Genomic DNA, 27692 nt, shown 5'->3' with positions numbered 1-27692 from the left:
ATTTGTCTACTAGATGGCAGCACAAGCCTTACGCAGCGTGTTATTTTTAGGATTGTCGCGTAAAAAGTTAGAGTTAGTTTTAGTTCTAAATTATATGACTGAAACACTGTAGTGATAAGTTGGTTAGTCAGCAGCACAATATGTGTATTATGTGTGCTATTTATTGTGCTTTACGGCAGTTCCCAAACCGAAACTCATAAAGCTGTCCTGTAGATAACTTCTTTCATGTCATGTTTGCGTTTTATTTTTTCATTCAATTAAAAATCATCAAGAAATATGTCAAATATGGAACTTCGGATGTCATCCTGGTCTTATATTGGGCTGTTAGTGCCCACTTTCGGAAGAAACAGAAGAAACCTTTGGCCCAGCACGTCGCACGAGGGAATATCCCGACGGTAGCACCCCTGGCGGGATTAGTACTCCGCAGTGCAGTCCGCCGCTCGCTGCCGGGATTCATTCAGAACGAAATATGGCGTCGGAGGATGCGAACGCGCCGAAATGTGATCTTGAAGGCGATGGCTGTGTTCGCTTGTCGTTGATCCTGAAGGCCTTCGGTGCGCCCATCCGCGAGGAGCAGGCCTGGGCCATGTGCTACCAGACTTCAAAGTGTATGTGCAGGGAGTGGACGGCGGACAACCGCGGATGCTATTGTCTGACGGACACCAGTCAGCTGAAAATCCACAAGGATGGCAGTGTACACAGTTCGACAGTGCGCGATTTGGGTGCTGGTGAGTCACAGTCTTGTAATATCGCTATAATATCGCACTGTCCACTTCGATGCTTGATCGTTTAGTGGCCGCTTGTATTTGCGCTAGCTGTCACGGTTTTCTTTCTAATTGTTGTAGATATCGACCATCATAGGCGAATGGGAAGGGGGAGTTGCCCGCTTCGCCGATCGCTCCCGTCCGAAACCAGCTTCGGTTTGTGTTACTGGCGATAGAAGCACGCTTCACCCACTTAGCCATTCTCGCCCTGACCGTGAGGTAATCAGAAGTGTTTTTTAATCGTTCCGTATGAGAGGCATGTACGCATGGCGGCGCCCACAAGATGCGGAGGAGGCACTCTGATCCCACGTTCAGCATGGCTCCTCGTCGTTTCTGGACCCTCTCATTGCTGGAATCGTCGCCCCGCAGCCTTATCGCTGGAGATTTCGCTGAATAGCTTGTCGCTGGTTGATCTAATCGCTACGACACCATTTCGTTACGGCGCTAAAGAAAATGCCGAGTATTACTACTGTGCGTGTTGATGGGAAACGAAGGGAAACAAAACAGGACAGCGACGAACCAGTTCAGCTGCGGAATATGCCTATGCCGTTTTGCGCGCACTGTTTACTTGAGGAGTTGTAGGAACTGTACTTGGGGTATCATTGCTTGCTCTGGCATCTTCTAATAAGCGACTTCTTTTAGTAGCGTGCGCGGTCGCGAACATATATATGCACATTGTGGGACCAAAAGGGTAGATAGACGGGCGCTCTGTCGCAGTGGATGTATGCAACGAGCCAGCTCTCTACGGGCCGCGTGTCGGAGTCACCGTGGTTTGTCTAACTGGCGAATCTGGTTGCACTCATTTATAGCACACGTTTTATTTTGTTTTCGTGTGTGTGATCTTATGGCAGTGTCAACGTTCAGTATATATATATTTTTTTTTACGACTTGGGATCGCAATATTAAAATTATTTATTTTTTAAATTGTAGTCTGAGCTTTGCGTAAGCGCACTTTGTGCACGGAACACATATTTGTGCAACGCAGTTTTCGCAGTATGCTGGTGCTGAATCGGTGTGCTCTTCACGTGGATGCGCGGCGTCGAAAATACCATGTCGAATGAAATTGGTGGAGATTGTGTATGCACGACGGGATGAGATGATGATTTCCACATTTCGCCGTAAGGTCATTTCATACTCCCCTCTCTTCCGCACTGCAAATAAGAAAGAAAGAAAAAAACGAGCGCCATGAATTACATTTTCAATGATTTATTTTTTGTTTTTGTTATTGCGTACTTCATTTGCTACGGCGACGAAAAGTTGTCCCCCTGCCTATTTCTCCCCCGGGAAGTGTCGGAAAAGGCGCGCCATCCGAAATCGGCGTCCTGGATGAGAGGAATCGGCTGCCGGCCGTGCTGCTGCTGCTGCCTGGCACTGAGGTCAGCGTGGCCGAGGTTAGGCGCGCACTGCCAGAGGTGTCGGCCCTGTTGGTCGCAATTCGTGACCAAGGCGTAGCCGTCTGTTTCAAGGCAACGCGAAACCAGAGTGGCTGGTGCTGCTCGCGGCACGCCGGGAAAGCGGCCATGCCTTCCGGGTTCGCTTTGCCGAACGCAGCGCGGTCACGCGCTCATCGATTCCCCAGTCTTCCGTATTCGGGTACGTTTTTGGATGGCGACGCCACCTTGGCCGCAAGAGGTATAGAGGGCGCATGAGCAGTAGTAGCCCAGTTTCGGCATTCTTTCTTTCTTTCTTTCTTTCGCTCGTTCCTGGTCCGCGTTTCCGTGAAAGCGAGAAGTGCGGCCGCTGTTCGTGCGAAATGCGATCTCCGAGTCTAGGCGTTGATGCTCATGTGTGGCTACGGATACAACTTCGTCCCAGGTGCTGAACTCCGCGAGAAATAGAAATGAAGATAACCCACTGCATCACACCGCTACCGCTATATTGCCGGCTGATACCCTCTCTCCTTTCCTTTCCCCTGTTTAAACCAGCGGTCACCCGTTTCAATAAAAGTTGTACTACTTGTACTTGCCGGGTACCAAAATAACAAAGCAATTGATAAACACTATTATAATACAGTGCAATATTTAAAAAAAAAAAAAACCTAAAAGCTTCAGCGCTTGCGTTGAGCTCTCCAGAGAGTACCAGTGGATGCAGTTCACTGTGGCACTTGCATGCGCTGCTTTCAGTTTCCTTTGCATTTCCTGGGCCACGCTTGCAATATTCGCCGTGGTGGTGCTCGAGCGAGGAACCCGAGTGGGGCACTTGACCGTGACCTCGCGACGCCTATCTCGGTAGTATTTCGCAGGGCAGGACATCTCAAGCGTTTTCGTCCGAAAAGGATCGGAGCTCGCCGAAACGTTTGGCCCCCTAACGTTGCTCCCCCTGATTAGTTTCCCGCTTTCATCTTGCTCGCCTCGGCCAGCGCTTTCACGGCGTCTTGCCCTACGGTTCCTGTATTTAGCTCTGCAACTCTTGCTGCCCTCCAGGGAGCGTGTCGGGGAACTGTAGTTGCGCCATGCAGGAGCGGAGGCCGGAACTGTGCTTGTGCAGGGCGCGAGTCCAGTCGCCGCGTTGGCCCGACGTCCCCGTGGGAGATTCGCTGCCGTACCAAACGCGCATTCGCCACGCTCGTCGCTGCGAGTGAAATCGACGTGTCAAAGCTTTCTGCCGAAACGGCGTCTGCCAGGGTCTACACACGCGCTAAAAACGTCAGGCGCTCTCTTCCCGATCTGCTTGATCCGACCCCTCCGTGGAGGCCTTTCTGTCGGCGAAGTTTGCGATATAACGCCTCAGTATTTTAGCGTCACTTTTTGCTTGTTTGTTCTGTGTCTAGGCGCCGACATTTAGTCGGGTGGTAAGCTTCGCCTACGGTGCGATGACCCTGGCTGTCAAAAAATTTTTCCCGTGTCCATTCACCGGAATTTTCGGGAGCCCAGTAACAAGTGTTATAATTGCACTAGGTTAGACGGATAAGCAACCCTCACCTTCAAGAAATATGACGCAAAAGAGCGCAACAAAGGAGACATATGACAACGACAGGCGCTTGTCGTCATTCCGCTCCTTTGTTGTATTCTTGTGCGCCATATTTTTTCGAACATGAACGCTTTATAATGGCACGGAGACGACGCTCCACAGATTGCGTTCGTTCTCCTATCATCGTGGCAGGGACAATTGCGTACGGAAGAACGAAAAAAAAAAAAAAAGCTTCCCGTCCGCACGTGCAGGCCTGGACGAAGCTTGAGAAAGGCCGTGGACACAGCGTGCAACTCTGCTTCGGTGGACATATTGCATGGCTGAAGAATAAATGGGCCAAGATTAACGGTAACCGTATTTAGTTGGGCTAGGCAATTGGAAAGAAGAAAGGGGAGGCTACGCCGTTGCTCTTGCCCAATAATCTCACTGGGGGGGGGCACCGTTAGAAACAAGCTCAAAATTTAGGAGGGTTGTGCGCTTCCAATTAGTGGTAGAACTATCGATAGTTTATTTTAAAACCATCGGTAGTGCAGTAATACTATAGGTAGTTTTACGGTAGTTGGCTGTCGATATTCGAAGAGGCCAGGACAATTTGTTCGTCATCAGAAATCCGTCTTAAGCGAGCGTTTTCTCTTACAGCGGAGCTGTTAGCCTCTTGTATGCCGGAAAATTTCGTGTCATTAAAAACCCAGGCAGGACCCAGCAGTTCACGCCCAAGACGCTGAGCGCATGCGTCATGCTAATCAGGCATAACGAGCATCGAAACCGCATGGTGGATGATAAGGCGCCTGTGAACAATGGGAACCCAACCCCCTCATGTGTTCCTGATAAAGATTAGGCTTGCAGCTGCTCTCGGTAAGGGAGGTCGACGTCGTTCAAGGGCGAGCGCATGCATCAGGCTAGGCAGTAGTACCCCGCATTTCCCGCCAGAGAAGCCGAGCGCAAGCGACAAGCCCGCCGAGACGACGAGGAGCATTTCTTACGCTCTCCCATCAGCATGTGTAGTGGTTTACAACAGCTTCGTTGGACATCCACGTTCAAAAGCGGGTTGGAAGCTTTTTTTTTTTTTTTTGCATTGTGCATGTTACAGAAGAACAAAAGTGTTGCTCACCTTTGTCCTTTGAACTCCTTAAACACGTTTTGATCTCCTTAGGACGTCAATAAGCGTCTGCTCACTTTTTGTCAGTCCTAAGGGCGTCAAGCGTCCGGGTAATAAAAGGGGTCTCTTTTCTTACGCATCTTGGACTGATAAAACTGGGGGCTGATGTGCGTCGGTGTTGAGAAGGCGATGCGAGTTGTAAGGCGGGTCTTGTCGGCTGCATTTTGTGGCCAAGCATGCGGACGGCAAGCCCGCGGTTGCGCGTTCTAGAGTAGCAAGTTTAGGCGCCGCGACTTGAACCTCGCGGGTTATTTGGGAACACGGGTTCCGCCGTCGGCGTTGTACTTCCCGGGCGGAACAGGGGTCGTGCGACATTTTGTCGCTCTCCTGCATGCGCTCGTTGATGGCCTTCATTGCGTGTGCGCTGATTGTAAATCAACACCGGTGCCCTTTGTCGCTTCTATCTGAATTGCAGTATTATGTATGTGCACCCTTTGTCAAAATTTTGTGGGCCAATCGTAAGCCTTCTCGGCACCAAAGAATTCAAAGAATCGGCTTTACCTTCAAATGTGACAAATATTTTAAGGCAGTGAGAAAGAAAGGTGTTTTCTCTAGCCTTCCTGCATAAAATGTTTCAGCCTCGCTCGGGGCGAAAGCTCGTAAATTGAATTATTTGCAGCCTGCGCGTTTCCGGCTTGGCCCACAAAATTTTGACAAAGGCTGTACTTATAGTGCTTCACAGCTGCACAAAATTTTTAATTGTGGGCGTGCGTGCGGGGTTGAAGGTAGTTGCGTCTGATTTTCTGTGCTTCGCATGTCATCGAACGATCGAGAAACAATGGCAGGTGATTGTTAGACCTGATAGGGCAAAAAATTATTGCAGCTACATTATCATTTAACTGTGGCGTTGCGACAGCGTAAATACAGCTGCAGGACGTTATCATGACGTTATTACCGCGATGATGTTCCCTTTATTTTATTGCAGTGCTGATACGCTCGTGTTGCGATGATACTACGTTGTCGCGTCAATTTCGGCGCTGTTCGCGCCCGTCGGATTTATGCACCCGCTTTGCTTGTCGATGTGCGCATTTTCGTTCAGTTTCTCTGCGAAATGATTCGGGGCTCTGTCGGGGCGACCTTTTCGGGGTCTTCAATTTCGCGCGATTACACAGCGGGATCCTTCGTTCTGTGACGTCGCATCCCCTCGTCGGTGAAGCTCGATGATGATTATGAGGTTTAACGCGCCGAAGCCACCCGGGCGATGAGGCGCGCCGTAGTAGATCGGCTCCGCATTAATTTTGACCACCTGGGAGGATCTTTAACGCTCGCCGAAATCTCGAAGCGGGCGTTTTCGCGTTTCGCCTCCGTTCGTAGGTGGATCTCATTCGAGTAGCCGTCGCAAACGACTCGCACGGACGCGCGCGATTCCACCGGCAACGGCGCTCGCTCTGCGTGCGGTCGGCCACCGCGGCAGTCCCGATCAGGCTGGAGCGTAGCGTTAGTACCAAGTACGGTAATTGGCACTACCAATTCAGAAATATTGGAGTAAGTTTTGGGGCGGTGGATGAATCGGCGCCGTATAAATTGGGGGGATAGCGCAGAGCGCTCGAAAGTTTGAGCTCGTCGGACGCGGCGAGGCGTGTTCGAACGCCTCGTGCGCCACTCCCGCGCCAGACAACCGCGGTGGTAGTGTTCAGCTGTTAACGAGGTTGCGGGTTTGATTCCCGGTCGCGGAAGCTCTGTCTCTCAGGTGTAGGTCGAGCACTTAAACGCTTGTCTGTACGGGACCTAGGCCCACGTCGGGGGTAAGCTGGGGTCTACATGGATTATTCTCAGCCCTCCACTATGGCTCCCTTCATAGCCGTGGTCTAGCTTCGCTGCGTGAAACCTATATTTGAAGCGGCACTGAGGAACGCCAGAATCAGAAATAGCGCAAGGAAAACAAAAGTACGGGGTACCTAAGCAATTCTTGTACATGCGAGAGAATTTCTTGTCGCCGAGTTGGGTGTTGTGGCGTACTGTTACTGTGTTTGGTGCTGCCGCGTTGGGTTCCGGAATGTAATATATTGCTGCTTATGGTGTCGGAAAACGCAAGACCGAGGCCAGCTTAGTTAGTCGCCCCTCAGAAGCAGCGCGGCCGATTCACTAGGAAGACGTGATTGTGTGCTGTTCTTCTGCCGTGGATTTCTGGGGACGGCGGGGTTTTCGCAATAAGGCCAAGTAATTCTCCGCGTTAAAAGCTGACGTTTCCCTGGGAATGTTTTAAATGCCATGAAATCGGCCTGGAGCCCGATATTGTGTAACAGGACACGCTGGTGTGGGGGAGTGTAAATATGAAAGAGGTGATGACCTGGTGACCTTGAAGGCAGCGTTTCGGGCCGCGCCAAGAAGTCTGCGACGCCGTCGTAATCGTCATCGGGATTAAACGTGTGGGGAGGCGGCCAATCGCAATAGCTTTCAAGTTGCTGCTTAGCATACTTCTGAGTTATGGCCTGCAGAACGTATATGGCGTCTTAGCCTGGCGTTCAAACTTGCTGCTGTAACCCTCTTTAGGAAGTTCGCAGTACAACGTGTTTTACAGCCGCTCTCACACTATGGGCTCCAAAACTTCCACAGCTAGTTGTGTATGGTAATTAACTGGGCAAGCTTATAGACTCATCTCTAACTAACCGGAAGGGCTTTTAACTCTGCAGACGCTTAACGGGCGAATGTGTTTAGTTTCATTTCAATAAATCTCACCGCTGACATCATCGCATTACTCCTTGTTGCCGATCTCGCCGGTGCAAATGCGCGTACACGTAAGAGAAACGTTTCCTGTAGCGGATTTCAGTGGCTGATATTGGGTTAATCTTTTTCGAAGGCTCGGATATGCAGACTACCTTCTCTCGGTGCGTGGAGAAATCGCCTCGATTTCAGTGGCCCTCGCGGCCTTCTCGCTATCACCGCGCTTGACACGCGGATGTTCGCGGTGCACGCTAGCGTGATCTGCGGGCCGCTGCCCTTGGCACACTGCTGGCCCCGAAGTGACAGCCCGCCTCGGGCCTGGGTTATGTGTGCGCGCTGGGCACGAGGCGGCTTCGGGGAATCGCCGTTGGGCACGAAAGGTGCCAAGCGCGTTCGATGAAGGCGAGAAGTGTCGCTGCTGCAGCGATGCGTGCGTTCCTCATCTGGAGTGGGTCGAAAGGCAAAGCGGCGCCTATCACTGCTCGTCGTTCCCCCACCCACTGCAAGGGCGCGCGACCCGCCTCTGAATTACAGCAGAACAAAGGAGTACGTGCTGCGACGCTCCAACGATCTGCAGGCTCGTTTTATGAGTGGCGTTTTTCTTTGCCCTCGCCCTGGGAAAAAGCGGAGACCCCGTTTCGGGGATGCCAGCGAGCTGATTGCCGCGAGAGAAACTTCTGGCGCGTCGCCTGTGGGAGGCGACGTGGCGCTGTTTCGCCGCCCATCTTCTTCTCACTGCGGCGCCTGTCACGAGGGCTCTCTGAAAACGCGCGCTTTGCGATTGTTCGTGCAGTATATCGTCTGTATCTGTCCGACCCTTGGATCGTCTTGGTTTTCGAGCCGCCGCCGCCGCCTTGTCGGTCAGCCCTGTCCCTGTGTGGTCATGCGCCGTGGGAGAGGCGCCGTTGTCACGAACATTGCGGGGGTTGTGTACCAGGGTGCCGGGTCGTGCGAACCGCGCTATCGCGACCCGCGGCGACGGCCGGCTGATCTAATCGCTGCTCCCTGCGCCCCCCCCCCCCGAGTCCGCCGCGCGAGGTACATTCAGCGTCTGGCGCCTATTCACACGCACGGGAGTTTTTCAGTCAGGATGAACCTGGGAGCTGCAGGAGTTGGCCTCGATATCATCAGCATCTGGGAATACCCGGGTTCAAGCCTGTTTCGATCTTGGGCAGAACCGCGAACTCGTGATTTGCAAAACAAGTGTGCGGGCAGCATTATCGCAATGTGTTTCGGTAATTCAGGCAGTGTGACAACCATCCCGGCAACCTATTCGAACCTGCTCTCGAATACTCTGGGGAGAATGTTGCAAGCCAGCGCCGTTTAGGAGTGAAGCTCTCAGTGCGTGCGCCCATTCTAGCCCGACATAGGGTTTCAAACATGACAGTCTTTCTTGGGCTACTTAAAGGAGCCATGAAGAGAAAATACAAGTTGGGTTTATTAGAAAGACTGCTTAGTCCCGATAACAATGATACCAATATCATCGCAATCTTCAAACAAATAACGGAGATATTAAAGAAAACGTGTGGAGCAGTCGCGACCCCCTAGCCAATTTCCCGCAACTTTTCTATGACGTCACGAAACCTTGTTTGTGCGATTGGCGGCCGCCTAACTGACCTGTCGCGACGACACATGACTGGACGTCTGTAATGGGGCCTCTAGTTGCATTTGACCGCATCACTTTAATGCTAACGTGCAGTTAACGCACTGAAAATTATGTTTTATTGTTGGCCCATGTGACGTCATTCTCGCTCATAACACGTCACTGTGGCGCAAAATTTGAAAGTTTTTAAATACTTCTTGCTTTTTTTTCGTTAAAAAAACATCTTTTGTTGCTGTAATGGAGCTGAGTGAGATACTGAATCCTAGTTCTTTTAAATTAAACGAAGTTGTATTTTCTCTTCATGGCTCCTTTAAACCGGCAAATTTCTTCTGCCGGCCCGTCCCTCGAATCATCCACGCGGCCATAAGATAAAGGAATTTTGAAACGGGAATTCTATAGGCGAAACTTCTCCAAACCACTAAATTTAGAAACACTTCGTACTTATCGGCATGGTTGAGTAAAAAGAAAACCGTCATATTTGAGGCAAAGCATCAATACACAACTGTTACTGGCAGTGTTAATTTAATTGAAAATAGATACGTGCTTGATATTTGCGATAGCATGCATTGCCCTGGCATTGACTACATCCCCGAAGTACAAATTGATAGTAAGCGACCCCAAGTCGGCCATTTAAAATTTCGCGAGGGGCCGCGTGTCGTCCGAAGCGCTAAAATTCTGCTAGCCTGGTTCCGCGGAGACCGACTCAGAGAAGTCCGAATCGTCTGGGCGCCGGCCCACTCCGGCCTTCCAGGAAATGAGAACGCGCACGATGCGGCTCGAGGTCTAACCAACCGAGACGACTTCGACCTTTCCATCGTTTGCGCGCGCTCGTTTCGCCGGCTGGGCAGGGCAGGCTGGTGTCCTATAAGGACGTAACTGATCATTACAGATCACGGAGGACCAAGTGCCCCGTAGCACACAGAACTAACCAAGTGGCAGCCAGTGGCGTGGCGGCTGCTCCAGACTAACACTTTCCCCAACCCCGTGGCCTGCAGCCGTTGCTGCCCAGGACTATATACGGACGGATGCAAAATTTGTGGAGGTAGGGCGGATCTGCAACACATGGTTTGGTCGTGCCCGCGTAAAAACAAAACTAAGACAAAGAGTGTTCATTAGCAATTTGAACCACGGAGCTGTGGGAGACCGCGCTGCCCAGTTCTGTCCCGGACGGGCAGGTCCAACTTGTCCGGATGGCTGAAGTCGCCGCCATGGTCCAAGGACTCCTGGTCGCCGCCTAAAGGGGAAAGAAGACACAAGAGCATCTCCCCCGCTTTTCTTCTTCCCGTTGAGTGAAATAGTTTTTCTACTGCTACTGCTACACGGAAAACAAGTTTTCTCTAAACATACGAAGAGGGCTCGCGGCCGAGCCTAAGCCCCGTGGCAGCATTCCGAATCCAACCGTAGCGAAAACTTGCCATAGATGGGACGCGGGAAAATTGAATCAACGTTGCGAGCAATCCGCCATCGTGTTTATCGTGGGAGGAGCGAAAGGGAGGGGAAGAGGGGGGAAGGGGGAAGAACAGAGGCAGGGGCGGCAGAAGACTATCGTCTTTCGACGACATTTGCAGCGAAGTGAGCAGGTACACGGCCTAATGCACATGAAGTGAGGAAACAAGGTGGAGAAAAGCGCGCGTCCAGGGCGGAGACCGAACACACGACCTTCCGATTGCGCGTCCGGACCAACTCGGCTACCTGCATGGACGGCATAGGCTGCCAGAACCGTTTACGGATTCATTTTTCTGCTCATTCATTCGTTCCCAACATGGACACTCGCGCACCGTTCACAGTAACTGTTAGTTTATAATCAGAACTGCCGGTCACATATAACGCTTGCCGTTGCTGACCTCGAGGTGTATTGCTTAGTTTGCGATGACAGGTAGGGATTTGAGCAGACTGAAATTTTGCGTAAGCGTCGGCGACTTATTGAAAAGAGAGTAGTTAGGTTTTCTACTGGGCGTTTTTGTCGGAAACTAGAATATAAGGTTTTGCCTGCCGCGTAGCTTAGGGCCGCACATATTTTCCGTGCTTCGTTTCAGGGACGAATCCACCTGAAAACGGTGCACTCGTGCAACTAATCGCCTTGGCCGCGGCAGGACCGCTGCGGGGGGCAGACGATGCTGGGAAAATAAAGCGCTTGGTTACGCACGGCGGCTATAGACGACGATATCGAGATACGTGGCTTACGGGTCGGCAGAGCTTCGCCAGCCATCGGTGGGTGTTCCTGAAATACCCCCAGCCACCCGTGTCCGGCTCCGCGAGAAAGGCCTGGTAGCGGAAGCGCGTCTTCCATCCCGCTGCTCAGTGAGGCGAGAGCCATTGTTTTTGCCGTCGTGGTCGCGGGCCTCTTAGAGATGGAAATTGCGCGCCTTTCTCCACCCGTCCAGTTCTCGGCCTTTGTCACTTTCGTGCTGGCCGAGCCAGGGGGAAGGGGGGGGGGGGGGGGGGGAGAGCTAATTTAGGTCGTCCCCCTGGGTGCACGCCATCCCTGGCAAGGACCGACCTCTCGGGCGCCTGCAGCGAGCCGCCCTTGAGTGCGGGCAGCTCGTTGGCGACTCCGCCGACAGCCTGCCACTGTCCAGCACCTGTCGCGTGCGTCCAGAAGGATCCTCTCTGGCGAGCTGGCCCTTCGGTGTAGTGAAGAGCATTGAGAACGTCCCGAAGACCGGGCAATGGGAGAGTGCGGGAGTCGTCTTTCGTGCTCATCCGAAGTGATTGCATGGAGGATGCCTGTCTCGTCTTGTTGAGCTGCGCTTAGGGCTGCATGAGAGGCATTTGCGGGGATGTTAGATTGGGGAAGTCGTGACGCCTCTCACGTGGCTTGTACGGTCTCATTCATTCCCCGAAGAAAATGCCGCGTTTGTCCTCTAACAATACCCGACTGGCTACGTCGTGATTTACGTCTTTCCGACAAGTATACTGCCTGGTGTAGTTTCAAAAGCGTTTCGGAAGCCCCTTTAATCGTTCACTGAGCAATCTGTACAGTGAGGAGAATCCTGCAACTACCGTTTTAACACACGGCATCGAAACATATGTCACGCTTGGCGGCTGAGATGTCTCCATAATCTTTCTTCTTTTCGTCTCATTTATTGCGTAGATAATTAACATTGGTCGTTTTAAAACGAATCGCGTTTGCGGCCGTTCCAGTGCTTATACATGGGTTAGCCCCGTGTATTTCACACAAGTTGTAATGGTCCTGAAGCAGTAGATGTCTGTAAATACCAGCACACAGTGAACATGTCTCTTGGCTTGGCTTTACCATATAGTTTGGCTTCTGTGACCCGTACGGTTGCCTTGACGAGATGGGGCATATGTGGCTTGATAGGCTACCGGCCTCCAATCCGAGTAGCGTGCACGCGGCGTACTTGCTCGATAAACTTTCGTTTGTTTTTTTATTCCTGCTGATCGCTTGCGAGCAGAGAAAAATTATTCCCACACAACCCAGTGATCGACAGTACTGAGCGCTGGTGGTTGTCAAGAGGAACGAGACAGTGCCTAGCACGGTGGCGATTCGATACCAGGCCGTGGCGTATTTTCCTGGCTGCACCGAAAAATAAAAGAACGCCCGCGTTTAGATCGTTTGGCGCATGGTGGGAATCCACGGGGCGTTAGGAAGCTAGTGTATCACACGGGATGTTAGGAAGCATATCAGTGTAAATTAGGAAGCCAGTGTATCACCGCGCGAAAACACACAAATCGGCGGGTGTCGTTTTCCTCCTTTTGTCCTGTTTGTCTTACGCGCGGTGCTGCGTGGTATTCTAAATTATCCTGACTTGCCTCGTAGACAGGCGGCACTTCGTCGCGTTGAATCCTACATTTCGAATAGGATGAAAATGTTCGTCGCGTTATGCGAAGGCTGTCTCCGGAAGCGCTGGCGTTGTTTGCTTGTTTCATATCTGCCTTTTCTTCAGCTAATTTACTTGGGATGTACATGCAGGTGCGCTAGTCAACGATGCTTTAAAAATCGATTTCACGCCTGGGCTAGCATTAAACTGGCAGCGATTTCTAAACGACCGGTATGACCACTGTACAAACTAGCTCCTTTACGCCGGTTATTCTCTGATTTGCTACTCCTCGCAGTGACTAGTGTTAGTATAGCGCCTAAATAATGGTACAGCACTGTGTTTCAAAAATTAATCTTGTGTGTGAACAAGTGGGGGAATTTCACTATTCTCGTCATCGGAACTGTGGTGGTGGTATCTCGACTTCCGAAAATTTCGGCTCCTCCAATACGGCAGCTGTCAAACCTATCGTTAATGGGGCCAATATTTTTTTAGATGCGAAGCATCTCATGCTCGGGGCTGTGTCCCTCCCTTCCTTGTCGTTGTTGTCCGCCGTCCGCACCCCCACTGCGCATGCCTGGCCAGGCACCGCTGATGATGATTGTGGCAGGATGTCCCGAGGAATTGGCCAGCCAAAGAATCCATCACGAGATAGCTTCGCGTTAAACCACCGTCGTCATCTTCCCGTAGGAGAACCCGCAGGGGAACCCTGAGTGAGCTGGTGCATCTATAGATGCACCGGCTCACGGAGGGCTGCGACAGCGATATCGTATACGTATACGCCGTCTCCATCACACAGTGAACTAAACGATCGTCTGCGAGCTTGATAGCGGCCGAGCAGACCACCAAAATTTCACAAGCACTCGGCATGGAATTTAGGAACTTTTATTGGTACTTGAGGAATACACATGTCAGCTTAACGTTCCTAGACTTGACGCAAAGAAGACATGGAGCTAAGAAACGAAAATTTCGACCACTCACGCAGGTTTTCACTCGGAAAGTACTACAGAAATGCCAACGAAAAGTTCGCGCCAGCGTGCGGCAAGTGCGTCGATGCCGAAATACGTAACACACGGTCATTGTCTTGATACGCGGTCATTGTCATGGACATAAATTGTGGTTCAAGAGCGAAAAAACTGAGCAGCCGTAGTATTGTATACTGCCGCGGGAAACAGCTGGCTGCAGCTGCCATGTCTTTCGGCATTCGTCCCCTTTTTGGCGAAAATTTTAAACTTCGTCATATAAAAACCTTACCATGTTTAGGTTTTGAAAATGGGTTCAAATAAACAAATAAACGGTAGTTTAAAATAGGCTTAGTTGTTTGAAATGCGTTTGCGAAAACAGTTGCGCAAAAGTCAACCCAAAGCCAGTCTACAACAGGATGTACGTCACAATAGAACGGACAAACTCATAATACCGCCCCAGGTTTTGATTCCGACCACGGGAAGCGTTTGTTTTTGTCGTCATCATCATGTGCCCTCAGATTGTAAGGCTAGCTTTCCTGCAGTGCGTTCTAGGTAAGGACACAGCCATCGGCAAGACCCAGAAAGCTTCTCTTTAAACCAGTCAAGAAAAGCCGACTTAGCGCATACAAACTTCGTGCATAATTTTAAAAATTAAGGGATGGCCACACAGCGGCGGTGCGAATTTCGGCATCAGAGTTCCTTGAGATTATCTGTTGATGCGTTGAGATTATTAATTTGACAAGGCCTCTGCCGATCGCCCACTGTTGGTGAGGTGTATTTTCCCGAAGGCATCAGCTACTCCGTGCGTTACGAACAGTCCCGACACTGAAAGCTGTAAAATGGGCCCACTTGGAAAGCCGATGTTTGCTCTGCCGTGGAGGGTATCTGCCGCATACATCTTCGACGAGGCAATTGCCTAGTGAGCACACTAAGAGCACCGCTGTGCGGAGCAATGGTGTGTGTGTGTGTGCAGCCGTGTGTCGACGATCGGCGGGCTGATACGCCCCGCGAGTTCGCTCCGCCGACCTGCAGGATGATGCCACCGGCCATTCACGTGTCCCGCGCAAACGAGCGCGGCTATCGAACACGGTAGTGCTCTGTCCCTGCGTGCTTCCTCCGCGCGGTGCTCGCCTTCGGCCCCAGCCTGTTCGGCCGCTGGCGCCAGAGATCGACATTCGCTGACCGCGCTTTGCTGGCCACTTAGTATCCGCCCGCGTGCATTCGGCTCCGGCTTTCTGCGGTGCCTTTGACGAGCATTGCTCGCCGCAACAGAAAGTTGTACGCACCGGCAGGGTTTGTGCATCCCTCCAAGGGCAAAAGCAGCGTTGCGTTATAGCGCGTGCACGAGCAGTGGCAATGACGTAAGGCTGGGCACCGTGCGCGCAATGACAAGGCAAACGCCACCACTCCTTTCCCGCTGCCTTGTAAGGGTGGGGTTGGCGTTCTGTGCGGAATTTGTGTGCGGTCTCACTCTTTACCAGCGTGGCTTCCAGGGGAGTTATTTCTGTTCTCGAGAGCTCGTTGTGTAGCGCACCCATCATCATAACGCCACGTGCCGCGTATTCTGGAGTGTGCGGCGGGGGCGAAGCCGCGGGGCGCCCAAGGATCGCGGAAAGCAGCGCGGCCGTTGGGGCTTCCACTCCGAGGGGAATTGGCGGCTGGAGGAAAGCAAGCTCCTCGGTGGCGCAAATATGGGACGGTGCTGACGACCCCTGCGGGGCGACCGCTGTCCGCGGTCGTTTTCTGCGCTGCCCGGCCTTTGTGCGCAGTCGGCCGCATCCTTTCTGACGCCCTCGGCGCCAACCGATAATCGAGCTCGCCTCTTCCTCACTTCGCCCCTTTTTCGTCCTTTGCGGTCGTCGTCGAGCAGCGCCGTTCCCTCCAGCGCATCGCGGAGCTCGGCCGAGTGACGTATCGAGGAACGAACGTTTGTTTCCTTCCCCATCGCCGGGAGAGAGCTCTGCTCCGCGCTCGCTTTTCTTTTTTTTAAAGAAAACTGTTCAGCCAGTTCCGGAAGCTCAACATGGAGGAATCGTTTCTCTGCTTTAAATGCAGAGCATTTCTTTAACTCACGATGTCACCCGGCGTTGTCGGCGTGCCTCGGAGTCCCCCACAGCCGTTCCAGGTGCGCCCTCTCCCCCACTCCTCCTCTCCCGCATCACGCTACCCTCCTCGCTCTCAACAACAGGTCCGCACCCCTCCCCCTACACTATATAAAAAAATAATACTTACCGGCGCCTGGTTTCGATCCCACGACCCTGCGGGCGGAACGCAAGGTACATGGTGCTCTACCCACTGCGCCACAAAAGCGACACAGAATGAAAGGCTACGAACGCGCCTTATATCCTTGACTCATTCAAACTACGTCAAGAAGCTGCTGATACAACGCATTCACTACCTGTGGGCGGAACGCGAGGTACATGGTGCTCTTCCCACTGCGCCACAAAACCGACACAGAATGAAAGGCTACGAACGCGCCTTATATCCTTGACTCATTCAAACTACGTCAAGAAGCTGCTGATACAACGCATTCACTACCACCAACTCCCCAAACACTAAACTTTAACGCAATACACCCACCCCCTATGCGACGCATTTACTCGAGTCCCCCTCGCGGGGAGATGGGCCCTTTTTTTAAATAGCCTTTGTTACACGCTGGTCGTGTTGTTCGAAATGCTGAGACACACATCCTTGACTGTTTGCGTCAGCTGTTGCGATGTCTTGTGCTTTTTCTTCAACAATGCAGTAGAATGTTCCCTGTCCTCAACCTGGCATGGTGGGAGGGAAGAGAGAATGGCGCCCTCTTTCTCGCCCAAATGCTCGGTGATATTGCGCGCTGGTTTTGCGGAGCGTACGCGACTGACAGGTTTTTCTCAGTTTGTCTGGAGCCCTTCACGACGGCCGGACGCATTCATATTACGGCTTCGCAATCCTGTATCCTAGGTTGGGGTGACACTTGACCCTTTCGGCCCCGGCCGTACCCAACACTGCTTTTCCATAGTCACTTTTCCTGCTTCTTTTTTCGTGATGTCGCCTGTCCAGCTTGTTCAAACATCTGCTGGGGGGATGTCGGTGGTGATTTTCATTCAAGTGGACTTTCGCTTGGCAGCAGGATCTACTTCTCGATCGATCACTCCACCCACGTGCAAGCTCACACAGAAGCGCCAGCCTGACCAATCCACGCATCCTCCTTCGCGACCAGGCTGGTGTCGACGGAACCTTCGGGTCCGAGCTATTCCTTGTGCTTGTCTCCATGGTCTGGCACAGGTTATGGGCAGAATAGTAGTGTTGTAGCATAGCGGCTAGTGTACGCTACGCTACGGTGAACGGGTACCGGGACAGAACTGGGCAGGTGCGCATGCGTTCTGCAAGGACGAGCGGCTCGCCTCGCCGAGCCTGCGCATTCGTTCCAGTGAAGGGTGGCCCTCCTGGCCATGCCCGCGCGCGCATGCGCAGATGGCTCACGCTACCCGCCGACCCTATAGCGTTGCGTACGCTAGCCGTTATGCTACAACTAGTGAACTAGAATCTTCAGAGGCGAAGCGTGTCCTCTTAACGAGGCCCTGTTCTGCGCGTCACGAGGAGGGGAGGCGCGCACGACGGATCATGTGATCCGGAACCTTACACCAGCCACGATGCAGGGCTTTTTGGCTGAACTGCGGTTGAGAGCAGTACCCCACGTGAAACACAGCGAAGCGGGCGTGCATGGTTCCGGTCGATGTTTGTAGGTCGATGTTTGTAGGTATGTGTTGACGACAGTGGTAGTACACGAAACTGCGCTTTTCTCGCGTCTTAATCTGATCGCCTCTGTTCTGCTGAGCGCAAAAAAAAAAAAAAAAAAAAACAGCTGTTCACGATTGCTTTCAGTAGCTTGGCACAGACTGAACGCAGCCGCCGGGGCGTCATCAGTGTGGAAAGGGCGCGAAGCGACACCCACTGCCCCCCCATCGTTTCACTTGTCGCTTCGCGCCCTTGCCCCAGTGCTTTTCTGAGGGTCACTCCTCATGAGGAGCACCGCAAAGCGACGGCCCCAACCCCAGAACACATGCATTTCAATGGCGCTAACCCGTCGCTTCAAAGCGATGCCCCGTCGTTTTAGAGAATTCGACCCCAGGTCTAGGTTTGGCGCGTATAACCCAATTGGAATTTAATTTGAAACTAAACTCCACCGAGTACAAGCTAGCTATAGCTACATTTCGAATCGTCTTACCCCCTCCTTTATCAGCGCGAACTATTTCGGTTGAAGAGCAAAGTTGGGTTGGCCTACTTTTTTCCTACCGTCATACATCCATCGCAATAATCCATGGAAATTCTTTATTTGCAATAAGCTGCTGCATGTACGTCCTGCATCCATTTAAGTTTGCAGACCTTTCACACTGAATGAATCGAATGCATTCGTGTTAGTTCTGCGCCTTCCGGGGCGGAGCTGCAACTGTAGAGCAACTCTGCATTAGGCAAACATTGCGTTCTCTACCGCATGCATGGTTTTAAAGGCGTTCTTATACCTGTTGCCGCTTCGTCGCAGTTCCCCGCTCGTTGTATCTGGTTCAGCTTTGTGGTTTCCCGCAGCTGTGTACCGTGCACCGAGACGAGTGAACAAAACATGTATCGTTATAACAGCTGCTGGTTGGCTAGTTGGTTTGCGACCTTCGAAAAACAGCGACTGCACTAACCAAATGACCACGGAAACTATAGACTAGTGAGGTGCCGATGCGCAGAACTTCCGTGTTCCATCTTCCCATGGGTAAGACTACACACACATGCGCATGCACGCACAAACTACCCGATGTTGGCAAACATGCCGCATGGCCTATCAACAACAGGACGCACCTCTTTGGCTTGGCCTGTGTCAACATTCATGCTTGTTTTTTTTTAATCATAGAAAAGAACGTAGAGATAACCGTGGCCAAACAAAACAAGTGATGACCGAACAAAGAAGGGAAACCGCAGCTCGTGCGTGAAGCACATCCCGTATACCTTAGGTTACGTTTGGTTAGTTATAGCATGATGTCGAACCGGAATCTAGGAGGTATTTTTGGTGGAACTGAACCCGAACTAGAGCCGTTTTTTTTTAGCCCGCTGAACCCGAACCGGAACTGAACCGAAATAAAAAATAACGGTTACCGGTTCACGACGAAACGATTCGACCATCCGTTGTTGACAACGCGCGGTTAATGTCATTAGGCAGTTTTAGCATATCGTTACCGTGTTTGCGTTACCGTTTACCGTGTTACCGGAATCCGGGGTTTCCGTTTACCGCTGAAAACGCTAGGACACGTTTTAGCGCACCGCTTGCGGTTTGCGTATTCCGGCCGCCGAGTAGCAGGTAGCGACATCTGATGAATTAGTCTCAAAGCAAATCACTCATAATTTTGTTGCTCATATCTATTTGCATTCGTTTACAGTAACTTGAATATTTCACTTTTCGGGTGAAGCATTCACACTAACTGTAGTTGTTTTAAGAATACTGTAGCCATCACCTGTAGAGCTTTAAAAAGAAAACGTGTTGGTGGCGCCATCTACTGAGTAGTTAGAATCAAGGTAAGATAATGTTTAGGCAAGAAATGAGTAAAATATGTAGTAGTTACTCAATAGCCTACACTACCTTGCCCGGCACAATTTTGGATGCCTAAAAGCACTTCGCGAGCTCAGAAACTTATCTGAACTATTTGAGGCGGGCAAGGCTTAGGGACGGCCATTTTGCTCGCCCATCTGAGAAAAATGGTCGTTTGGCGCTTTCCTGAGCATTATTTAACAAGAAACACGCAATAAACAGTATCAAGTAAGATTACTTTTATCGGCTGTACCATGCATATATAAGCGCCGACCGCACTGCATTTGCTGTAATCAATACGCGACGGTACACTTCGTCTGCTCAGGAAGCTCGCTGGCGACAGTAAAGCCTGTGCCGGTAAGTTACCGTTCACGGTAACTCTCGCGCATGCGCAGTCGACTATAGGAAACACGGTAACGCTTTGCTAAAACTCTCTATTCAGGGCTGTTCTCTTTCATGCAACATCAACTTCGCAATCTCTCGCCAACTTTTCCCTTTTAGATAATCCAAAACGCCTAAACGCTCTCTGTGTGGTCCAAAATGTGGAAGGATTGCGCTCTAATATTGAATCGGTGTGTTGCTGCTTGTCGCGCGACCAGGGTGTGAGGCTGGGCGAAAGAAATGCCACACTCTCCGCGGCCTGCAGGCCGACTCTGTCGCGCCCTCGCTGCGGCTGTGCAGGGGCAGTTCGGGCCACGTTATTGGCGGTGAAATGTTTGAGTGGCGCCCCCTGGCTCTGACGTCGGCTTAGGGACTCGCGCCGCTATCGTCTGCTACACTCCGCTTGTGAGGGGCAGCAGTGCCTGTGCTAGAAATGGCCCGCTTTGTTGCTGTAGTGCGTTAAAAAGCGTATTTCTAGTGACTCAGTTGTTTTGCCAGCTTCAGACGCATCTGAATAACTTGAAGCTGTAGCCCGGACAAGTTTGCAACACACGAAGAGATAGTGAACAACTTTCTTCAGAGCATTGGTCAGAAGATCGTGTGTAACTCGTCCTTTCTAGCTTATTCGCGAGGATCAGCGATCAGAGCTTCTCGATAAGTATTCAAAATGCGTAGGCTTCCCTGCAGTATTTTTGAGATGCTCTTATGAAGACTCAACAGTCTAATGCTACGTACCCAGCAGCGGCCCCTACACGCGCATCGCTTAGCAGGAAATAAAGCGGCTTTCTTCTATTTCTTTCGTTGTTGTTGTATCAGATTAATTTTTCTTGTTTTTTTTTTCTGCCCAACGCATTAATTTTACTGCGCCGTCACAAACGTCCTATTAGGAGGTTTTGGGATGTTTGGGAGGCTCACAAAGATCGTGTGGATATTTCCTTCATTTTGTATGGCATACGTTCCCTTCTTCACAAATTGGCTTTCATTACGGCTGCGCGCAAGAAGGTGCATATCGGCAGCGTGCTTTGTTTATTCACATGCAAATACAATGAGAAGGTTTGTGCTACGCCACCGCGATCGCGCCCTAAACAACGCTGTCCACAGTACTCGAAGGCGGCTTTTGTGCTCCGAATTTCTATCGTAATCATATCGTTATCATAACGAACCGACTCTCAACCCGAACAATGATGACATGATTACGGTGTTTAAGGCATGATATACTCGCTAACTAACGTAATAAACAGTATACCTGCATATATTACAAGAATCGAAACCGAAGAATAATTCCAAGTAGCTCTTTATTGCTTTTCAACCCTTCCAGGCGCAAAGAACAACTCCTATTCTACTCGGGATGGCGTTCTATGACTTGAAGAAAATTACTTTTACTTTCTTGTCCTGGACTGAGGACCCGGCCCACTAACCAGATCGATTTAATTGTTAAATAAAGTTGTCTCCTGCTCCCCCTACTCCTCCTCCTCTTGAGTGCAGTTTTCCTATAACGCATATCCGAATATCGGGAAGATATGGCTGTGCAAAATGTACCGAAATATCCCTCCAGGTCTGAACAAATATAATGTTTCTGTAAATTTAACATAGACGTGACTCGTTTTTCTCAATAAACCTCCATACTGGTTAGATGCCCGGTATAAAATCAGCACGCGCCTATATACACACTGGGTTATTTGGAACTCAACCTACAGTTTTTGCAGTCTATAGTGTATGTCGGCAAACTTTCATGCCTGGACAACGTAAAGTGATGTGACACAACACGTTCGAGCGTTCGGCAAGGTTGCAATTTTACCTTACATATGATTACCGGGAATCGTAATGTCTTCTGCCAAAGCCAACAGCCCTGAAGGCCTAGAATTTGTTTTGGTCTTCCATTTTCGCTGTTGTCTGTTATTAGCAGCTGACTGTTCCCTTCGTTCGAAAGATTGCTTAACTGAGAAGCTGTCGCCTAGCTCCGACTCTTCGCGCTCCGCACAGGATCGGCTTCGCAAGGAATGGGGCGACGCCGGCAATGTTTCTTCCGTAGCGGTATCCAAAACTATACTTTAACTCACTCCTTGAGCTAGTGTATGCGATTTTAAGCCTATTATTATGATAAAAAGTTACCCACACGCCAATTCTGGTGCGGACAAGATCAGACGTTGACCAAGCGCAAAGAAATAGCAGGGAGAGAGAGCCTGAGTGAAGCAGACGACTAATGCGAGAATCCCTAAGCCGACGTCACGGAGACGCGCTTCGCAGCGCCGCCTGTGTTCGCGCTCACCGCCAATTGCATGGAACGCGCACGCGCCAGTGGTCAAACTCTAAATGCTTCCACTTGTGGCACCTCAAAAGTGACAGACATTGGCTGGGTACATACTCGTGAAAATAAAAACAGCTCGGCGGACTGGACACAGAAAGAAAGAGGCGCATACTTGCGCTGAATAGCAGCCGTATATTTTTATTTGTTCAGGGAGTTGAATTTATACAAGCGAGGCAAAACATATACCAGAAGGTGAGACAAAAAGCGCAAAGGGTGGCTGCAGCAATAAAGGTCTATGACACGCAGCGGGGCGATAACTGCAGGGACACGTGCAAGTGTCAATGGAAATTCGAGAGATTGTATTGGAATAGAGGAGTGTGCCCAGCGTTGGGCACTAGACGTTCGAGTTTACTGGTTGCCACTAGAGCCTTTTGTACTAGTCTCTTGTACAGGACAGTGTGCTCTTTACAGGTGGTTTGAACGCCCTGGTGTGTGCATGCGTGCCTGCGCGTGCGCACCTTGCGTTGAAAAGTTTGGCTTGGGACGCTAAATACATCACGAAGACAAAACTCAACCTCGAATTATTTTAGAGGACTACGCCTTCGTAACTCGCTCAACTTCATTATGGCCTCAAAGACGTTATTTTATTAAAAAAAATGACACACACCAAACATTTAAATTTTCCGCTATGCAACGTCAGCAGTGACGTAACAGGGTGCTACCTCCTTGTTAGTGTTCAAGTGGTGTGCGGTAAAACAGAATAGGCGCCAATTTTTCCCGAAGTTTCGGTGGCGTTTTTATGTAGCCCCTAGGACGACGTGAGGGCTAGGCGAAAATATGAATGGCACGTTTTCTTCAATGTCTGGCCTAATTGTTTGAAGTTTACTTTGAAATTGCACCAATGAAAAAGCAGTATTTTGAATGAAGGACACGTGGTGGTGTGTCCTCTGAAGGACACACCACCACGCATTGCATAGATTTGAAATTGTTTATTTGCGTGTTGCGTCGTCGCATTTCACTGGTCGTAGTAGTCATCGTCATACACATCTATATCGTCGTCTTCCTCATGCATGACGGGCCCAGATCGTTTTTGTCGCAGAATTTCACATTTCTCCCAACAACTTGAACAGAAATGTGGAATCTTGGGAGTACTCAACCACAAAGCAGAAGAGCAACGCAAACTCATCGGTCTCGCCCTGACCGCCGCCCTCTCCCTCATTTTAGATGGGTGCAAATAAAAGCTCTCTCTCTCTCTCTCTCTCTCTCTCTCTCTCTCTCTCTCTCTCTCTCTCTCTATCTCTCTCTATCTCTCTATCTCTATCTCTATCTCTCTCTTTCTCTCTCTCTGAATTGAACAGATCGGAATTGAACAGATCCCCAATTCTCGGTTTTTTGGGTGTAGTCGCGTCACGCCGCAGCTGCACGTTGCACGTGCACGTGCCACATGTAAAATCTCCGTATTTACTTGTGGCCCGGTTTTGTTGGTTCTTGTTTTCTTTGTTCTTGTCTCTTGATATCTTCTTTTCCAGGTATTGTTAAAAAGTGTGAAGTTTTCAAGCCAAAGAGGTGCGTGTGGTTGTCGATAGGCTATACGGGTTGTACTGATGGGCGTATAGTCTGCTCTGGTAATAATGAAATTGGGAGTCCTTTCATGGTCTCTGGGCTAAAGCTCGCGCAACTATAGAAAAAGCCAGTGCGCAGATGCGTGCGTACTATCAAGAGACATTGAAACACTGACAACGGAGCGTGTTGCGCATCCTGACGACGGGCTTCGTATGCGAAGCAGGGACAAGTTACGAGAGTTTGTGTCCAATCTCGGAGTGGAAAGAGCAACGTTCGGCGTGCGAGCATGTTGATTTGGCTCACCGTCGCGTTTGGCGCCGGTTCCAGCTACCGTTATCAAACTTTTTCGCTGCGTAGGATGAAGCGGCGCACTGCGAAGTTCGATGATGGTAGCATGGACGGGCGCCAGGTGCGGCTGTGGGCCAAATCAAGCCCTGTAGTGCTCTTGCCCGATTGTAAATATTTGAGGCGCTTTTTTTTTTACGTTTAAAATGATTTCGCTCGTCCCAAGGCGCAATACAGTTGCCACACGTCTTTTGCTCATGCATTGTGGAGCTCTACCGCTTCCGGTCGGCGACGGCTTGCCATGTTTTTTTAAAGACAGTCTTTCTTGGGCTACTTACGCTAAAATTTTGGTCTGCCTGCCTGCATGTCTGGCCCTCGGTTCAGCCGTCCGGCCAAAAGTTAGAATAATTCTTGTGCTAGACATTCATTCATTCATTCATTTTTATTGCCTGTCCAAAACGCCACAAGGGCTGTTATATTTGTACACATGTCATGGAAATAAAAGGTAAAAGTGCTAGTAATTGTAACACGTCAATCTACAAGCACATGTCTTAATCGTGGGCACAGATTAGATAGGGTGATAATTGTGCATGCAAGGCAGAACCGCGAGCCATGGCATTAGAAGCATAGATTCATTGAGTCGCGATAAAAAAGCACTTGGCGGCATAAAAAAGAAATCAACATCTGTTGAGATACTACTTGCCCAGAACTTATAGGCGTACAGAAGGTGATTCGCTATGGAACGTGATGGGGGCAAATAAAGTACAGGGCGTGTAAATCGCCGTGGGACATGCAAATTGACACTATGCACTAAATCAGGTGCGTCAAGATAACCATTTAGGACCTTGTAGCGAAACATGACGTCACGACAACATCGGCGGCTATTTAGGTCGTTAAGGCCTGTTATATTTAAGAGTTGCAACTGAACAAACCTTTTGTTCGAAATATCTGTCATAGATAATTCGAACCGGGCGTTCTTGGACTGATTCGATTAAGAGGGAATACGTTTTCCTGAGCTCGTTCCATGCGACGGAACCAAACACGTATTTATCTATGGGCAAAACATTTCCAAACCAGTAAATCTGGTGGCAGTGTTCATACTTGTCAACATTTTTGAGCAAAAAGAAAAATTTAGGCATAATTGAGGCAAGCATCAATACATAAGTTATATTTGCAAAGTTCTTTTAATTAAAAACGCAAGGCTGCTTGGTTTTTGCGATAGTAAATAAAAACTACGCCTCGAAGAAAATGTATTGACCGAAACACACAAAAAGCGCTCGCGGCGCCCTCTTGGGACGGCATTCCAAGATTTCCAATAGTAACAATAGGTTCTAGCAGTAGGTGGCGGGCGAGCAGTGGAACGCGGCAAAATTGAATTGACTTGAGCAAACCTCCACTGTGTTTATCGTGCGGGAGGAGAAAAGCGGGAGAGGTGGGCGGTAAAGAGAGGAGGGACATTTACGTGGCAGGGGCGGCAGATGACTGTCGTCTTTCAACGACATTTGCAGCCAAGTGAGCAGATACGCGGGCAATTTTTTGACTCGCGCCTTTCCGGATCAGCGACGCATCTGCACGAACCCCTGAGCCGGAGCCCTGTGTCTCAGAAACGATGGGGCAGTCCCGATCGAATGGCCTGAACGGTGACGGAATGATGAGCCGCACATGAAAGGAGCGACGCGGGGCCCGCAGCATTCCGTCCAAGGTGCGGGGAGATTCTGGGCAGTTCGGCCGTGTTTCCTTTGTGAGGCGCCGGTCGGCTAGTCGTGAGCCGCTTTTGTACCCAAACCTGGCTGCGCGCTCCTGTTGACCGGGGCCGGAGATCAGCGGCTCACCGGCGTTGTGCTTCACCAGCCTCCAATAAGCCTCGCGGCTGCATGGGGCATTCCCTGGCCGCACTTTTTTCTTTTCCCCTCTCGGCACTTCGCGCCTGGGCGCGTCTTTTTTGTTCCCCTGCCAACCGACGTATTTGTTGATGGATGAGCGATCGTGGCCTATCGAGGAAAAAAAAAAAGCCAGCTTGGGAAAACAATAGCGATCGGATGCCACCGATAGGGTTCACCGCGCGCAGCCGGATGCATCTTCCCGGATCCATCCATTCTCCGACCGTGCGGGCCCAAGTCTTGCGGCACCGCGGGGAGGCTCTGGCCGTTCGTTCCCCAGGTCAACCCCAGGTCCTAACAAACGGCCCTTTCGCATTCTGAAAATTCGGCGTTGTTGTATTTATTTCGGCAACTTGGCTACTCCTGCAAGGCCGACCATTAATCTGCGTGCTTCCGCGGGCCTGCCGAACCGTGTCGTCGCGTGGGATGCTAGGGCGACAACGTTCCGTTTGCCGACGCGGGAGGTGGGTCTCACGGCGATTCCTCGCTGGCGAGGCCCACGGCGGCAGCAGCAGCAGCGGTCTCGGTGTTCGGGCCCGTCGAGAGGCCACCGTAATGAGTGGTGCAGGGACTGTCGTGCCGCTGACCTTGAGCCGGCGGGGCCGGTCCCGCCGGTGGCTGCGACCGGATTCAGCGCCCCCCGCAGCATGCGTAATGACCGTGTCTGCATGCTGACCGTGGCAGCGGGTCAGGCCTGTCCCACCAGCTGGCCCTTCCGCATTGGCCGCCGCCTGTAATCGCCGCAGCCCGGACCGATATGGTGTTCCTCGCGGGCTCCTCGGCGTCGCCGGCAGCTCCTGCTCTGCTCCACACGAGCAGTGCGGCAGCGGCGCGCGAATCGGGCGTCACCGAGCGTGCGCTGGGGCGCCAAGGGACGCAGAAGGCGCTCATCGGCCAGTTTCCGAGCTTTCCCCGGGCGCGTCTGGCCATTGGTGTGCCGTCCTTGCAAGGGAGGGCCCCAACCTGTCGCGTGCGGCGCGCCGACCGTACAAGAGCGCACTTTACAGATTGCGGCGCGCGACAACGGCGTCGGTGCCTGCAGGGGCTGATGAAAGGCGCTCGCCGTGGTGCCTGCACCGCGCACAATGCGCCCGAGGTGGCCGGCGTGACGACGGGCCCTCCTTATCGGGCCGCATTGTTGTGCCGGCGATAGGGCGCGCTAAATTGGGGCGCGCCTGTGTGCGTACCCCTTGTCGTGCACCGGGCACGAACACTGGGCCGCCGTTGAGCGCATTCTGCGGTTTTGTCCCGCGCCTAGCTTCCGCCGCCTTTGTCGCTCTCTTTGTGCGGGGGGCGCGAGCGAGTCGTTTTGTTCGCTGTTTGCGTGATCAGCCCAGCCGCACTCCTCCCGGCCGATTTCCTCTGCGCGCACCGCCAGCGGCCGGAGGGCCACCCGAAACGGAAAGCTGACGCCCCCGCTGGACCCCCGTTTTCTTTTCCAAGCGCCATTATCACCTCGGCCCCGATGAGCCGACGAGGCCGCGACCGCCAACTCCTTTGTCCACTGTGAACGGGCAGGGAAAACCATCTTCTTGTGCTCAGGGCAACGGCGATTTTTTATTGCGGAGAACACCAGCCATTGTCTGAGGCTCCGTTTTCTAGACATGCTCGTTGGCTTTGAGACATTGATTGATGCCCGATTGCAAGACAAACTGAACGCTGCTGACATCCTTGAATGGGCCTCCAGACTCTACACTGGGAACAGTCCTCAAGTGCTGGCTCCGCGACGTTTAAAACCCATAGCGTTGACTACGGAAACGTATCTGAGCGAGTTACTTTGTTGAGTTCGTTGTCAAAGCGCTCTTACAAATAGCTTTGTTTCGTGCTATAGGTGAGCGATTATGAACAGACAGACGCGCGCCTCTGTTGCCGTCCTTCGGGCGGCCGGTGAATCGAAGACGCCGAGTTCCCAGTAATTTTTCCGCGTCGAAATATTT

The 27692-nt window shown here is 51.4% G+C and overlaps 1 protein-coding gene across 1 annotated transcript in view; it reads left to right on the top strand.

The window, feature by feature from the left end:
• Nucleotides 1-435: 435 nt before the first annotated feature.
• Nucleotides 436-27692, top strand: part of Spir (spire type actin nucleation factor) — a 246504-nt gene continuing 219247 nt past the window's right edge. Inside the window, exon 1 of the mRNA XM_077686600.1 lies at nt 436-728. Within this exon, the coding sequence (XP_077542726.1) occupies nt 470-728 (259 nt within the window). The 5' untranslated portion in view covers nt 436-469. The remainder of the gene's footprint in view (nt 729-27692) is intronic.

This window comes from Haemaphysalis longicornis, unplaced genomic scaffold, assembly GCF_048455015.1.
Source record: "Haemaphysalis longicornis isolate Haplotype H1 unplaced genomic scaffold, Haemaphysalis longicornis Haplotype H1 scaffold_1, whole genome shotgun sequence".
Taxonomy (NCBI): Eukaryota; Metazoa; Arthropoda; class Arachnida; order Ixodida; family Ixodidae; genus Haemaphysalis; species Haemaphysalis longicornis.
This window is presented reverse-complemented; position numbering and strand designations above follow the sequence as displayed.